This window comes from Bombina bombina, chromosome 2 (assembly GCF_027579735.1).
Source record: "Bombina bombina isolate aBomBom1 chromosome 2, aBomBom1.pri, whole genome shotgun sequence".
In the NCBI taxonomy this organism is placed as follows: Eukaryota; Metazoa; Chordata; class Amphibia; order Anura; family Bombinatoridae; genus Bombina; species Bombina bombina.
The window spans coordinates 366,651,831-366,666,293 of NC_069500.1; the positions used below are offsets into that span (position 1 = coordinate 366,651,831).

Here is a 14,463-nt window from a genome sequence, read left to right on the forward strand (position 1 = left end):
AATGAAGGTTCCTTTAAATGACGTCATCCAAGATGGCGTCCTTCAAATTCCGATTGGCTGATAGGATTCTATCAGCCAATCGGAATTAAGGTAGGAAAAATCAGATTGACCTCGCATTCTATTGGCTGATCCAATCAGCCAATCGGATTGAACTTCAATCCAATTGGCTGATTAAATCAACCAATCAGATTTTTCCTACCTTAGAATCCTATCAGCCAATCAGAATTCGAGGGACGCCATCTTGGATGATGTCATTTAAAGGAACCTTCATTCGTCGTTAGTCGTCGGGAAGAAGAGGATGCTCCGCGTCGGATGTCTTGAAGATGGACCTGCTCCGCGCCGGATGGATGAAGATAGAAGATGCCGCTTGGATGAAGCCTTCTCCCGGTCCGGATGTCCTCTTCTGCCCCATCGGATGAAGACTTCTGGACGGCTCGGATGACCAGTGGTGCCCGGCTGGGTGAACACGGCTCAAGGTAGGGTGATCTTCAATGGGGTAGTGTTAGGGTTTTTTAAGGGGGGATCGGGTGGGTTTTAGAGTTGGGGTGTGTGGGTGGTGGGTTGTAATGTTGCGGGGGGGTCTTGTATTTTTTTTTACAGGTAAAAGAGCTGATTACTTTGGGGCAATGCCCCGCAAAAAGCACTTTTAAGGGCTGGTAAAAGAGCTGAATTACTTTTGTCATTTAGTGTAGGGAATTTTATTATTTTGGGGGGCTTTTTTATTTATTAGGGGGCTTAGATTAGGTGTAATTAGATTTTTTGTAATTTAGTGTTTGTTTTTTGTACTATAGTTTAGTTTATTTAATTGTATTTTAGTTTAGATAATTGTAGGTAATTTATTTAATTAATTTATTTATTTAATTAATTTATTGATAGTGTAGTGATAGGTGTATTTGTAACTTAGGTTAGGATTTATTTTACAGGTAATTTTGTAATTATTTTAACTAGGTAGCTATTAAATAGTTATTAACTATTTAATAGCTATTGGACTTCGTTAAAATAAATACAAAGTTGCCTGTAAAATAAATATAAATCCTAAAATAGCTACAATGTAACTATTAGTTATATTGTAGCTATCTTAGGGTTTATTTCATAGGTAAATATTTAGTTTTAAATAGGAATAATTTATTGAATTATAGTAATTTTAGTTAGTTTTATTTAAATTATATTTAACTTAGGGGGGGTGTTAGGGTTAGACTTAGGTTTAGTGGTTAATAACTTTATTATAGTAGCGGCGACGTTGGGGTCGGGAGATTAGGGGTTAATAAGTGAAGGTAGGTGGTGGTGGCGACGTGGGGGGGCCAGATTAGGGTATAATAAAATTTATTATAGTGTTTGCGAGGCGGGAGTGCGGTGGTTTAGGGGTTAATACATTTATTATAGTGGCGGCGATGTCCGGTCGGCAGATTAGGGGTTAATAAGTGTAGGTAGGTGGCGGCGACGTTGGGGGCGGCAGATTAGGGGTTAATAACTATATTGTAGGTGTCGGCGATGTTAGGGGCAGTAAATTAGGGGTTCATAGCTATAATGTAGGTGGCGGCGATGTCCGTTCGGCAGATTAGGGGTTAATAAGTGTAGGTAGGTGGTGGCGGCGACGTTGGGGGCGGCAGATTAGGGGTTAATAACTATATTGTAGGTGTCGGCGATGTTAGGGGCAGTAAATTAGGGGTTCATAGCTATAATGTAGGTGGCGGCGATGTCCGTTCGGCAGATTAGGGGTTAATAAGTGTAGGTAGGTGGTGGCGGCGACGTTGGGGGCGGCAGATTAGGGGTTAATAACTATATTGTAGGTGTCGGCGATGTTAGGAGCAGTAAATTAGGGGTTCATAGCTATAATGTAGGTGGCGGCGGTGTCCGGTCGGCAGATTAGGGGTTAAATAATTTTATTATAGTGTTTGCGATGTGGGGGGCTTCGGTTTAGGGGTTAATAGGTAGTTTATGGGTGTTAGTGTACTTTGTAGCACTGTAGTTAAGAGCTTTATGTTCCGGCGTTAGCCCATAAAACTTTTAACTACTGACTTTTTTATGCGGTAGGAGTCTTGGAGGTAGAGGCTGTACCGCTCACTTCTTCCAAGACTCATAATACCGGCGTTAAGCAAATCTCATTAAAAAGATAGGATACGCAACTAACGTAAGGGGATTTGCGGTAGCCAAAAGTCGCAGAAGAAAAGTGAGTGGTACACCTGTACCTGCCTGACTCGTAATACCAGCGGGCGTTAAAAAGCAGCGTTAGGACCCCTTAACGCTGCTTTTTAAGGCTAACGCAGAACTTGTAATCTAGGCGCAAGTTATTAAACTGGGAGCCAAGATGTCTGGCTTTACTGTCCTAGCCTGCAGGGCGTTGTGGCTAAAATCTCGGTCAGCTGATGTTACCTCCAAATCCAAGCTTCTGACACTTCCTTACAAGGGTAAAACCTTGTTTGGACCTGGTCTGGCAGAAATAATTTCTGATATTACAGGTGGAAAAGGGTCTTTTCTACCACAAGACACAAAGAACAGACCTAAAGTATGTCAAAGTTATTTTCGTTCCTTTAGTAACTTCAAAGGCCAAAAGTCTTCCTCTCCCTTTTCCTTGGGCTTTGGACATAGTATCTCAGGGTTGCAAAATAGAATTCAAAACTTTTCCTCTCAGGGGCAGATTCCTCATCTCAAGATTATCTACAGACCAGGTAAAAAAGAGAGGCATTCTTGAACTGTGTTCAGGACCTTTCCTCCCTGGGAGTGATTGTTCCAGTAAGGGAACAGGGTCTTGGATTCTATTCAAATTTGTTTGTGGTTCCCAAAAAAGAGGGAACTTTTTGTCCCATTTTAGACCTAAAGTACCTCAACAAGTTTCTCAGGGTACCGTCCTTCAAAATGGAAACCATTCATTCCATTCTTCCTTTGGTCCAAGAGGATCAGTTCATGACGACCATAGACCTGAAGGATGCATATCTTTATGTTCCCATCCACAGGGATCATCACAAGTTCCTAAGAATTGCCCTTCTAGACAATCACTTTCAGTTTGTGGTTCTTGGGGCTCTTTTGGCAGTGATCAGGTCTCAGGGAATTGCAGTGGTGCCCTACCTGGACGAGATATTGGTTCAGGTGCCATCTTTTCAACAAGCAAACTCTCATACAGAGATCTTGTTGTCTTTCCTACGTTCCTGCGGATGGAAAGTGTATCTGGAGAAGAGTTACCTTGTCCCAGCTACAAGGGTGGTTTTCTCAGAATCCATAATAGATTCCTTATCTATGAAAAATTTTCGGACAGAGGTCAGAAAATCCAAGATTCTTTCTTCTTGCTTCTCTCTTCAGTCTACTGTTTGGCCATCAGTAGCTCAATGTATGGAGGTATTTGGTCTAATGGTCGCTTCCATGGACTTCATTCCTTTTACCCAATTCCATTTGAGAGCTATGCAGTTATGCATGCTCAGACAATGGAACGGAAACCATTTGGTTCTGTCTCAGAGGATAGCTCTAGACCAGTCAACAAGAGACTCTCTCCCGTGGTGGCTTTTTCAGGAGCATCTGTCTCAGGGCACATGCTTCTGGAGACCTTCCTGGGTGATCATGACCACGGATGCCAGCCTGCTAGGCTGGTGAGCAGTCTGGGACTCGTTAAAAGCGCATGGACTATGGACTCGGGAGGAGTCTGCTCTCCCCATAAACATCTTGGAGTTGAGAGCGATTTACAATGCTCCGATGGCTTGGCCTCAATTGTCCTTAGCCCGGGTTATCAGGTTCCAGTCAGACATCTCCTCAGTGGCTTACATCAACCACTAGGGAGGAACTCGGGAGTTCCTTAGCTATGAAGGAGGTGGCTTGGATTATTCATTGGGCGGAAGCTCACAATTGCGGTCTGCCATCCACATTCCAGGAGTGGACAACTGGAAGGCGGATTTCCTGAGCGGACAGACTTTTCATTCCGGGGAGTGGGCTCTCCTTTCGGAGATGTTCTCCAGGTTAACCCTCAAGTGGGGGTGCCGGAGTTCAATCCGATGGTGTCTCGGCAGAACGCCAAGCTTCCAAGGTTCGATTCAAGGTCAAGAGATCCGCAGGCCGCTCTGATAGATGTCTGCCGGTTCCTTGGGATTTCGGTCTAGCATATCTGTTTCTTCCGTTTACGCTCCTTCCACGAGTCATTGCTCCTATCAAACAGGAGAGACCGTTGATATGTTTAATAGCTCCTGCATGGCCTCGCAAGATCTTGAATGCAGACCTAGTGATGATGTCATCTCTGGCACCTTGGAGATTGCCTCTGAGGAAGGACCTTCTAACTCAGGGTCCATTCCTCCATCCAAATCTTGTGTCTCTGAAGCGGACTGCTTGGAGATTGAATGCTTGGTTCCTGCTAAGCCTGGTTTTTCTGAGTCTGTCATTGAGACCATGCTACAGGCTCGTAAGCCTGTCACTCATAAAATTTACCATAAGGTATGGCATAAATACCTTTATTGGTGTGAATCAAAGGGCTACTCTAAGTATGGTCAGGATTCCTAGAATTTTGTCTTTTCTCCAGGAAGGTCTGGAGAAAGGGTTATCAGTCAGTTCTCTGAAGGGTCAGATTTCTGCACTCTCTATTCTTTTACATATATACGTCTGGCGGATGTGCCAGATGTTCAATCTTTTTGTCAGGCCCTGGTCAGAATCAGGCCTAAACCTGTTGCTCCTTCTTGGAGCCTTAACCTTGTTCTTAAAGTTTTGCAACAGGCTCCATTTGAGCCAATGCATTCCATAGACATTAAGTTATTATCTTGGAAGGTTTTGTTTCTCGTTGCTATTTCTTCTGCTAGGAGAGTTTCTGAACTCTCGGCTTTGCAGTGTGATTCGCCATACCTTATCTTTCATGCGGCTAAGGCGTGTATACTAAATTGGGGTTTCTCCCTAAGGTGGTTTCATATAGAAATATTAAATCAGGAAATTGTTGTTCCTTCTCCCTGTCCTAATTCTTCTTCTCTTAAGGAATGCCTGTAGCACAACCTGGATGTTGTGCGCGCTCTCCAGTCCTCTGCCCTGTTTGTTCGTTTCTCTGGAAAGCGTAAGGGTCAGAAGGCTACTGCTACTTCTCTTTCCCTCTGGTTTAGATGTATGATTCTTTTGCTTATGAGACTGCTGGTCAGCAGCCTGCTGAGAGGATTACAGCTCATTCTATTAGGGCTGTCTCCTCTTCTTGGGCTTTCAAAAATTTATCTTGTTGGGAACAGATTTGCAAGGCTGCAACTTGGTCCTCTCTGCATACTTTTTCTAAATACTTTTACATCGGCTGAGGCCTCTTTTGGGAGAAAGGTTCTTCAAGCGGTGGTGCCTTCTGTTTAGGCCTGTCTGTCTTGTTCTCCCTCCCTTTTCATTCTGTGTGCTCTAGCTTGGGTATTGGTTCCCACTAGTAATTGGAATGACATTGTGGATTCTCCATATCTTAGGAAAGAAAACAAAATGTATGCTTACCTGATAATTGTCTTTCTTTCCGGATATGGAGTCCACAACCCCACCCTTAATTAAGACAGTTATTTCTTACTAAACCTCAGGCACCTCTACACCTTTGTGTTATTCCTTTTTCCCATTTCCCTTCGGTCGAATGACTGGGGATTATGGGTAGGGGAGTGACACTTAAAGGGACAGTCAACACTAGAATTTTTGTTGTTTTAAAAAGATAGATAATTCATTAATTACCAATTCCCCAATTTTGCATAACCAACACAGTTATAATTATACACATTTTACCTCTTTAATTACCTTGTAGACTGCCCCCTTATTTAAGTTATTTTGACAGACTTGCAGTTTAGCTAATCTGAGCTGTCTCCATGGTAAATTCACGTGCATGAGCTCAATGTTATTTATATGAAACACATGAACTAATGCCCTCTAGTGGTGAAAATCTATCAAAATGCATTTAGATTAGAGGCGGCCTTCAAGGTCTAAGAAATTAGAATATGAACCTCCTAGGTTTAGCTTTCAACTAAGAATACCAAGAGAACAAAGCAAAATTGGTGATAAAAGTAAATTGGAAAGTTGTTTAAAATGACATGCCCTATCTGAAACATGAAAGTTATTTTTGGTCTGGACTGTCCTTTTAACAGCTTTGCCTCCTCCTGCTGGCCAGGAGTGATATTCCCACTAGTAATTGGAATGATATGGACTCTCCATGTCCGGAAGGAAAGAAATTTATCAGATAAGCATAAGTTTTTTCCAATTGGAGGGATTGGGAGGTTGTATCTTTCCAGGTAAGGATAAATGGAAGATTTTGTGATTTCCAAATTTTGGGTATCAGCCTTTTTGCAGAGTTTACCATAATGGTCAGTAGTGCTAATTTTAATTTGCATTTTACTTGGGTGAATTTGTTGAAAAGGAAAAAACAGATGTTTAGTTTAAGAGGTACAGATAAAAAAAATATATATATCTGTTTTGATTGCCTCCCAATAGGCTTGGGCGGTGGGACATGTCCACCATGTGTGTGTGGGGATGCCTTCTGCCTTACAGCCTCTCCAGCACTCTGGTAAAAGCGCGGGGAGGATGGTGTGCAGACGGAGTGGGGTATTTTGTCATGGAGGCAAAAATTCTTAGCTATGAGTTTGGGTTTTTTGTGTATAGGAAGGGAGAGATGAGGTTGTTTGCATGAGTATTTGATGTGTGAATGATAGGAGACCTTTATTCAGGGTGTCACAAAGACATATGCTTTCAAAACTGGTTAGGTTCCGTGAGAGTTGAGCTTTTTGGGGATGTTTTGGGAGGAAATCTGAGAGTTGTTGATATCGAAACCAGTTGATATGTGTGTTATCTAGGATAAGCGCGATCTCAGATAGAGGTTTGGGTTTACGATTTTGTATAATTCTGTGACAAGGGGAAGATTTGGACACATGGGGAATAGGAGTTGTTTTAATAGGCAGTTGGAAGGAGAGGTCTAGGTTCTCTTTGAGAGGGGTTAACGGAAAGGGTATTGTAGAGATGTTGTTTGATGTGTATATCCCATAGTTTAAAAGTTTCTGCTGTGATTGTTGGGAGATGTGCTTGTAGGTTTCTTTAATTTGGGGGTAACCAGCATTTGCTGCAGAGATAGTAAGTGTTGGATGATAGATGTTTTAAGAGGATTCATTCTTTGTGGGTCGAGTGTTTGCACCAATATATAATTCTTGTAAGAAAAGTGGCTAGTCTATAATGTGTTAGATTTGGAATCCCAAGTCCACCTAAGTCTTTGGGGCAGTAAAGAGTGGCTGTAGCTATTCTGGGTCTTTTATGTTGCCATATACATGAGATGATTGACTTTTGAAGGTTGTGGATGAGTGGTTATGGTATGGGGATTGGAAGAGGTATAATAGCTTAGTGAGAAGAATCATTTTGACTGAGTTAGTCCTTCCAAACCACGAAAGTGGTTTACTGATCCAGGATCGTAGGAGGGAGTGTGTCAGGGTAGATATGGTTTTGAAGTTTGAGTCAAGTATTGTATCTATGTGCAGGAATATGTGGACTCCTATGTATTTAATGGAATGGAGTTGGGTGCAAAAGTGGGTTAGGGATTGTATTGAGTCGAGTTCATTATCTGTGTTCAGAAAAGAAATCGGGCGGTAATTTGCAGGTGTATTGGGGGTTTCCTGGTTTAGGGATTACCACAACTTGCGCTTGTAGCATTGATTGTGGAAAGGGGTTGACATCTGATACTTTATTGAAGAGTTGGGTAAGAGCAAGGAGGAGTAGGTATGATAGTATTTTCCAGTAAAGCCGTCTGGGCCTGGGCTTTTCCCGTTGTTAAGTGATTTGATGGCCACAAGTAGTTCTGGTTGGGAAATGGGACTATTGAGATTTTGGAGTTGATCAGGTGTTAGATTAGGTAGTTGTGCATGGTTGATATAAGATGTCATATCTAAGGGGGATTCGTGTACTGAAGTGTCCTTCTGAATGTTGTTTAGTGTAGAGTAGTAACCATGGAAGGATTGTAAGATATATTTTGTTGTCTTGAGAGTGGCGTGAGAGCTGGGGTGTTGAATTTTGTTTATGTAAGACTTTAGTCTTTTTTTTCCCAATGCTCTGGCTAAGAGTTTGCCTGACCAATTGCTTTCGTAAAAGAACATACTGTTAGTTTTTGTGCGTAGTGTTTGATATTCGATCTGTAAAAAACTGTCCAATGCTTGTCTGGCATTTTGTAGATTGGTCATTGTTAAGAGGGTCTGTTGCGGACAATTTGTGGGCTAAGTCGAGACGGGCAAATGTGTCTGATAAATCTTTGTAAGTCTGTTGATATAATTTTTGGTGTTAGGCCTTTAATTTATATGCCTCCCAGATTGCATATTTGTTATTTATCGATTGTGTGTTTAATCTAAAGTATTCCTCAATACTGGCGTTAAGTTTTGTTATCATTTAGCAAGGTGTCATCTAATTTCCATAAGTATGGTGTTAGAGGGTATCAAGCCAAGATATCTTAAGTTTCACTGCTGAATGATCAGACCCTGATGTAAGAGATATATCGCATCTTTTGACTAGGGCTAGAGCTGCTTGGTTAGAGAAGATACAGTCAAGTCGGCTATACATTTTGTTGGGGTGAGAAAATAAGGTATAGTCTCTGGTATCTTTATGAATGAAGCGTCAGGTGTCATGTAGATTAAGGTTCCTCAGTGCTGTCCATAGCGTGTTCGTGACTTTTTTGGGAATTGCTACATTGGGATTGGAGCTGTCTTTGGATGGTTGCAGGGGGGCGTTGAAGTCTTCCGCGACTAAAGTGGGTCCTTTAGGGATGTCCACTATTTTGTTTAATATATTTTTGAAAAAGGGGGTTTGATTAGTGTTTGGGGCGTATATATTTATTAGTGTGATAGGTCTGCCATATAACAGGCCCACCAGGCCTAGAAATCTTCCATCTGGGTTTTACTGTTTCAATGTGTGAAGAGGAGTGATTTATGTAATAGAATGCTGACTCCGTCTCTCTTGGAGGTTCCAGAGCTATGGTAGTGGGTGGTAAATGTTTTGCCAAAATATTTAGGCTCCCTGTTACGTCTGAAGTGTGTCTCTTGTAAAAATAGATTGTCAACTTAGCTCTTTGATAGGTCTAAAAGAGCTTTTGATCGTTTATAGGGTGAGTTTAGTCCTTTTGCGTTAGAAGGGATAGCTTTCGTATCCCTTCAGTTGTGGTTTTGGACGTCATGACTTAATTGCGTGTAGTGCTCTGTCTTGGCATGGTGGTATGGTAAAGAAGTGTATGTTATAATGTTGTAGCGTTTGCATGAGTAATTGGGTTCCTGCAAGAGAAAATAGCACACATAGCAAATAACCTTGAAAGTAATAAACCGTAATAAACATTTTAACATTGTTAACAATAATAAACATAATGACAAAAAGGAAAAAAAAAAGTATCTCTTCCTATTATAAGGCATAAGTGAGAGTGGTTTGGGGGTACTACCATAAGGAGCCCTATTATGTATAGGTATGTTCATTGATACAGTCATAGTATTTGAATATCCTGGCCAAAATTAATTATGGAGGGAAAGGGGGGTAGGTATGAGTGGGTCAGGTATGGGGAAGGAACAAAAAAGGGGAGAGGGGGAGGGAAGGGAGTGTTGAAAACCTGAATGTTTAAACCAACTTAGTTGGAAGTGACAAATTCCTACGTAATACAAAGAAATACAGTGTTCACTGAGTTTACTTGCCAGTCCTGGGTGGGAAACATCTTCCAGAGATTGGATACGTTTTCAGTGTCTCTGGGGAATAAAGGTGGATGAGTCTCTAGGATGACTGGTTTGAAGGAGTAGGACTGGAAGTATTGTGTCTTTTTGGTGAGGCGTTCGCAGTTTTTTTTTGTTTTGTTTTTTAAGTGTGACAGTGTGCCACGATTCGGCTGAATTACCCAGTCTCTTGGGTGTCTGGGATGCAGTTTGTCCTAGGGAGGGTGTTTCCGATGGGGGATCAAGTCTGAGTGTGGAACAGAAGGTCTGGATGTCTTCAGAGGTCATGCAAATGAGGTGGGTGTTGTTTCTGATGGTCTAGATGTGTGTTGGAAAGCCCCATCTGTAAGGTATTCTTTTGTTCCTTAGCAAGTTGGTGAGAATTATTTCCTTCGTTGTAAGGTCCTAGTTGATAGATCTTGGAAAAACTGTAGGACATTGCCCCTTAATCTTACTGGTTGGTTCTTTCGTGACTGGTTTAAGAGCATCTCTTTCTTGAATCATATCACTATGTCTCTTAGTGAGGCAGAGTCAGTTGGTTTTGTTCTCAATGTCCTATGTGCCCTGAACCATGGTATGTCTTCAGGGAAAGAGGGATCTTTTAGGTGCTGAAACAGATTTTGGAGATACACCGGGAAATCTTTGGGAAATCAAAAAAGGAAAGGGAACAGCACACCTGTTTGTGGGGAACGGAGTAAGATTTGCCAAATCTTGTTAATCCAAAGCACTCCAGCCACCAGAAGAAATCTTTGTTTAAAAGACCTTTATTTTCACTAGTTGGGTCCAAAAGTTTACAGGAACAATGTTTCGAACCTACAATAGGCTCTTAGTCATGTACATGACTAAAGGTCTTTTAAACAAAGATTTCTTCTGGTGGCTGGAGTGCTTTGGATGTATAAATCTTTGGGAAGTACCAATTCAGGTACCCCTCTGATACTCAGATTCTTACGTCTGCTTCGATTCTCTAACTCCTCTAGATTTTCTTGAAGTGACAAAATGGTTTCTTGCTGAGATGTTAGTTGCTCTGTCAATTTTTGGAGATCTTCTTTGTTGGTGTCCTGGTTGCTTTCCAGGGTTTCAAATTGAAAACCAAGTGCGTGAATATCATCTCTGCTAGCTCCTCTCTGATGCAGGATAGGACTATATCCGCTACATCTTGTTTTGAGGGTAAGCTTTGCAGAGTAGCTGAGAGCTGAAAATCTTCTGTTTGGGATCTGTTAGTTTGTGGATGCTGTGGAGGGACTAGAGGTTTTTCTCTCGGTCTGTGGTTAGTAGTTGAGGTATCTGCCGTGTTAGGGCATTGTAGAAATGAAGACATTGTAAGAGATGTTCCTGCAGCAGTTTCATCAATTTATCTTGTTTTACGTTTCGCTTGGATGCCATGGTAGGCAGTGTATAGGTTAGTTAGTGTATTATTATTCTTTATTTATAAAGCGCCAACTGATTCTGCAGTGCGGATAAGAGAGTAAAAGAAAAATGTCCCAATCTTTAGGTATCTTTATTCTATGATCAGTGGTAAAGAAGACGGAGTATGGTGTTTTGAGGAAAAGCAGTTCAATGAAGTTGTATAGCAGCTTCTTTTCTCAGTACCAGATCTTGGGGCTGGCAGGAAGAGTTTAGCTTTTATGTGGTATAATGAAGCAGGTTAAGAGTAAAAGTCAGGGCAACTATAGTAAGTGTTCAGGCTTTGCTGTGCTGGGATTTGGTGCTGTGCCCAAAGATATAATAATATAGAGCTTGCTGCAAATACCAGGCCTTGTTTTCTCTTTTCAGGTAAGTTGGAGAGATACTCTGTAGAAGTAGGATTAGGTGAAAGAGGGAGATCACATTTGATGGGGTAAGCAGTGGTTGTGGTATGTCTTAGTAGCTTAACGATTTCCGGATCATGTTCCGAGGTAGGCCCAATACCCATTTTCGGCCGAGATGAAGGGTCGGTTTTCCACTCCCGGATCAAAGATATTGTTGGGGATTGGTGGTCAGCTGTATTTGCGCCGTTCTGGAGGCAGAGTATTAGCCGAAGAGGAAAGAGTAATATCACCAGCGCCAGAAATGTAACCAACCAAGCTCCTAGTTGCAAGATCTCTCCACCAGATCTCAAATGTAAATCAGTGAATAGCGGTATAGAAGCGCTTACAAACCCTTTAGTGCAATAACGCTACTAAAATTGAGCTAATATAGGTATTGAACTCACCAAACTTAGAACCTGAGCCGTATATCAGTAGTCTAAGCGTTTCAATCCTTAAAGATCTTTCTCAAGACTGATCCTGATCATTTTTTTTATAGGACACTGAAGATATTTATTTTATGGGATAAACCACTTGGATAAAATCACTTTCAGACAAGTATCATATTTTAAGAAGATTCTCTAAACATCACTTTTTTGAAAGTTCCCTTAAGTACCTTATTTGAGGATATATATTTTTCCTTTTTGGGCCAATAATTGGACATACCACTATTTATTACTATTATTTTTTTCTACACTTATTTTTGGAATTTAAGGTCCAGGTCAACCTTTTTGGAGTTAATATTCACATTTTTTAGGTGTACGCCTTTTTTCTCTTTTTTTTCACTAGTAAGTTATATTATTTTTTCAGTTGTTTTTTCTACAAGTATTTTTTCTTCCACATTGCTTTCACGTAATTTCACTTTGAATTTTGCATTTTTTTCAATACATTACCTTTTGGATTTAGCACCGATTTTGAACTTTGGACTTTATCAATGGATTATTTGGACATAAAATTGGACACATAAGAAAATCTAATTGGACCAATCATTATTACTATTTTTTGTGCATTTTATATTTTATTTGTTCTATACCTATATCTGTATTTTTATATTTGTATTTGCATTTTTGCCTATCGGTTGCATCATACGTTATTTATCTATTTAGTTGCTATTGCTGCTTTTTAGGATATTTTTAGTTGAATTTGTAGACATTGTATAAGATATTGTACATAGAACTACTGCATTGTAATTAGGCCATCGGCCCTAAGGTTCTATATATAGCTGATACATATCCTATGGTATATTGAAGTCTGCATAGGACACTACTACGTCTTTTTCAATAGAGATCCGGTAGGACTCCCAGTTAAATAGTATACATTTTATCTAATTTTTTATGTTTTTTAGCCGCCTGTAAGGAATTCATGTTTAGGACTTTTTAGGATTTTGTTAGGATAATAATTGTATACAATTGTCTTTTATCAATATATTAGATGTCTAGGATCTCGAATAAACATTTTATAGACTATACACTCTCATCTTTTATAAACTGTACCTTTATTTATCTTACATAGTTGTTATTGGTTACCCCGTTGACTCCACCTTTAGCTAGGAACCCCACTGAAGTGTATGTAAGCGCTCCTATACCGCTATTCACTTATTAGCCGAAGAGGATCAATACAGGATGTCAGGTTAAAAGCAGGAATGTAAAGTTTAGGAGCCTACCAATTTTAGGTTCAGAACCCAGGATAGTGCTTGCTTATTGGTGGCCACATTTAACCACCAATAAGCAAGAGTAACCCAAGTTCTGAACCAAAAATGGGTCGGCTCCTAAACTTTATATTCCTGCTTTTTAAATAAAGATAGTAAGAGAACAAACAAAATGTGACAATAGACACTAATAAATTAGAAAGTTGCTTAAAACTGCATGCTCTATCGGAATCATTAAAGGGACACTAAACCCAATTTTTTTCTTTCATGATTCAGAGAGAGAATACAATTTTAAACAACTTTTCAATTTACTTCTATTATCTAATTTGCTTCATTTTTTAGATATCCTTTGTTGATGAAAGAGCACTGAACATGGGAGAGCCAATCACACAAGGCATCTATGTGCAGCAACCAATCAGTAGCTACTGAGCCTATCTAGATATGCTTTTCAGCTAAGAATATCAAAAGAATAAAGCAAATTAGATAATAGAAGTAAATTAGAAAGCTGTTTAAAACTGCATTCTCTTTCTAAATCATGAAAGAAAAAAATTGGGTTTCATGTCCCTTTAAATAAAAAAATGGGTTTAGTATCCCTTTAATTGCCTCCCATTAAAGTCTTTGGCTATTTCATTTTGTCATGCACCCTTGTCAATTGATTCGTAGAAAACAGATAATCCCATGTAATCTGCCTCTCAGAACTTGCTACTGTATTTGGAAAACATATTTGGTAGGTAAATATCTGTGATATTTCTCCAAACATTGGTACTCTGACTTTTAATTTTACATCACATTAAAGTCTATGGGCATTCTATTTTCTCATGAACCTTGTCATTCTATAGAAAACAGTGATAATCCGACGTAATTTCAATTTCAGAATCAATCTGCAACTGTATTTGGGGAATATATTTGCCAATTATCTTTGTGATATATCTCCAGGATTTGTTGCTATGAGACTTTTAATTGTATTTCCCATTAAAGACTAAGAGCATTCAATAGTTGTCATTCATTTTGGTATGTTCCCATAAAATCTAGTCTCTTACAAACAATTACAGACTCATCACTTTCCTACTCAGCTGTCCAAGCTGGTGTCAAATTCAAACATCATTACATCTGGGAGGATCGGTAGTGGATATTGCCGAAATTATGTGTACGAGGCATAATTCCCAAACTGTGTGAGACCATCAAGATCAATTCTGGCAAAAAAAAATGTCAGTACAAATCATGATACGGTTAAAAGTTTTACCTTCTTCATTCATGGCTAAAGGCCGCGTGTCTCAGGATCCACAACTGCAATATTTGCACGGAACCCAATTTCAGAACGCAGGGAAAGAATTAACTGATGGACCGTATTTTACGGGAAGCCGCATGGAACTTGGCAAACACCAATTCATCAGTATGCGGACCT

The 14,463-nt window shown here is 40.1% G+C and overlaps 1 protein-coding gene across 1 annotated transcript in view; it reads right to left on the bottom strand.

Moving 5' to 3' along the window:
• The window catches only part of EIF2B1 (eukaryotic translation initiation factor 2B subunit alpha), a 71,357-nt gene extending 56,909 nt beyond the window's left edge, over window positions 1–14,448 (bottom strand). The window contains exon 1 of the mRNA XM_053701817.1: window positions 14,302–14,448. Coding sequence (XP_053557792.1) covers window positions 14,302–14,314 — 13 coding nt within the window. The 5' untranslated portion in view covers window positions 14,315–14,448. The remainder of the gene's footprint in view (window positions 1–14,301) is intronic.
• Window positions 14,449–14,463: the final 15 nt, after the last annotated feature.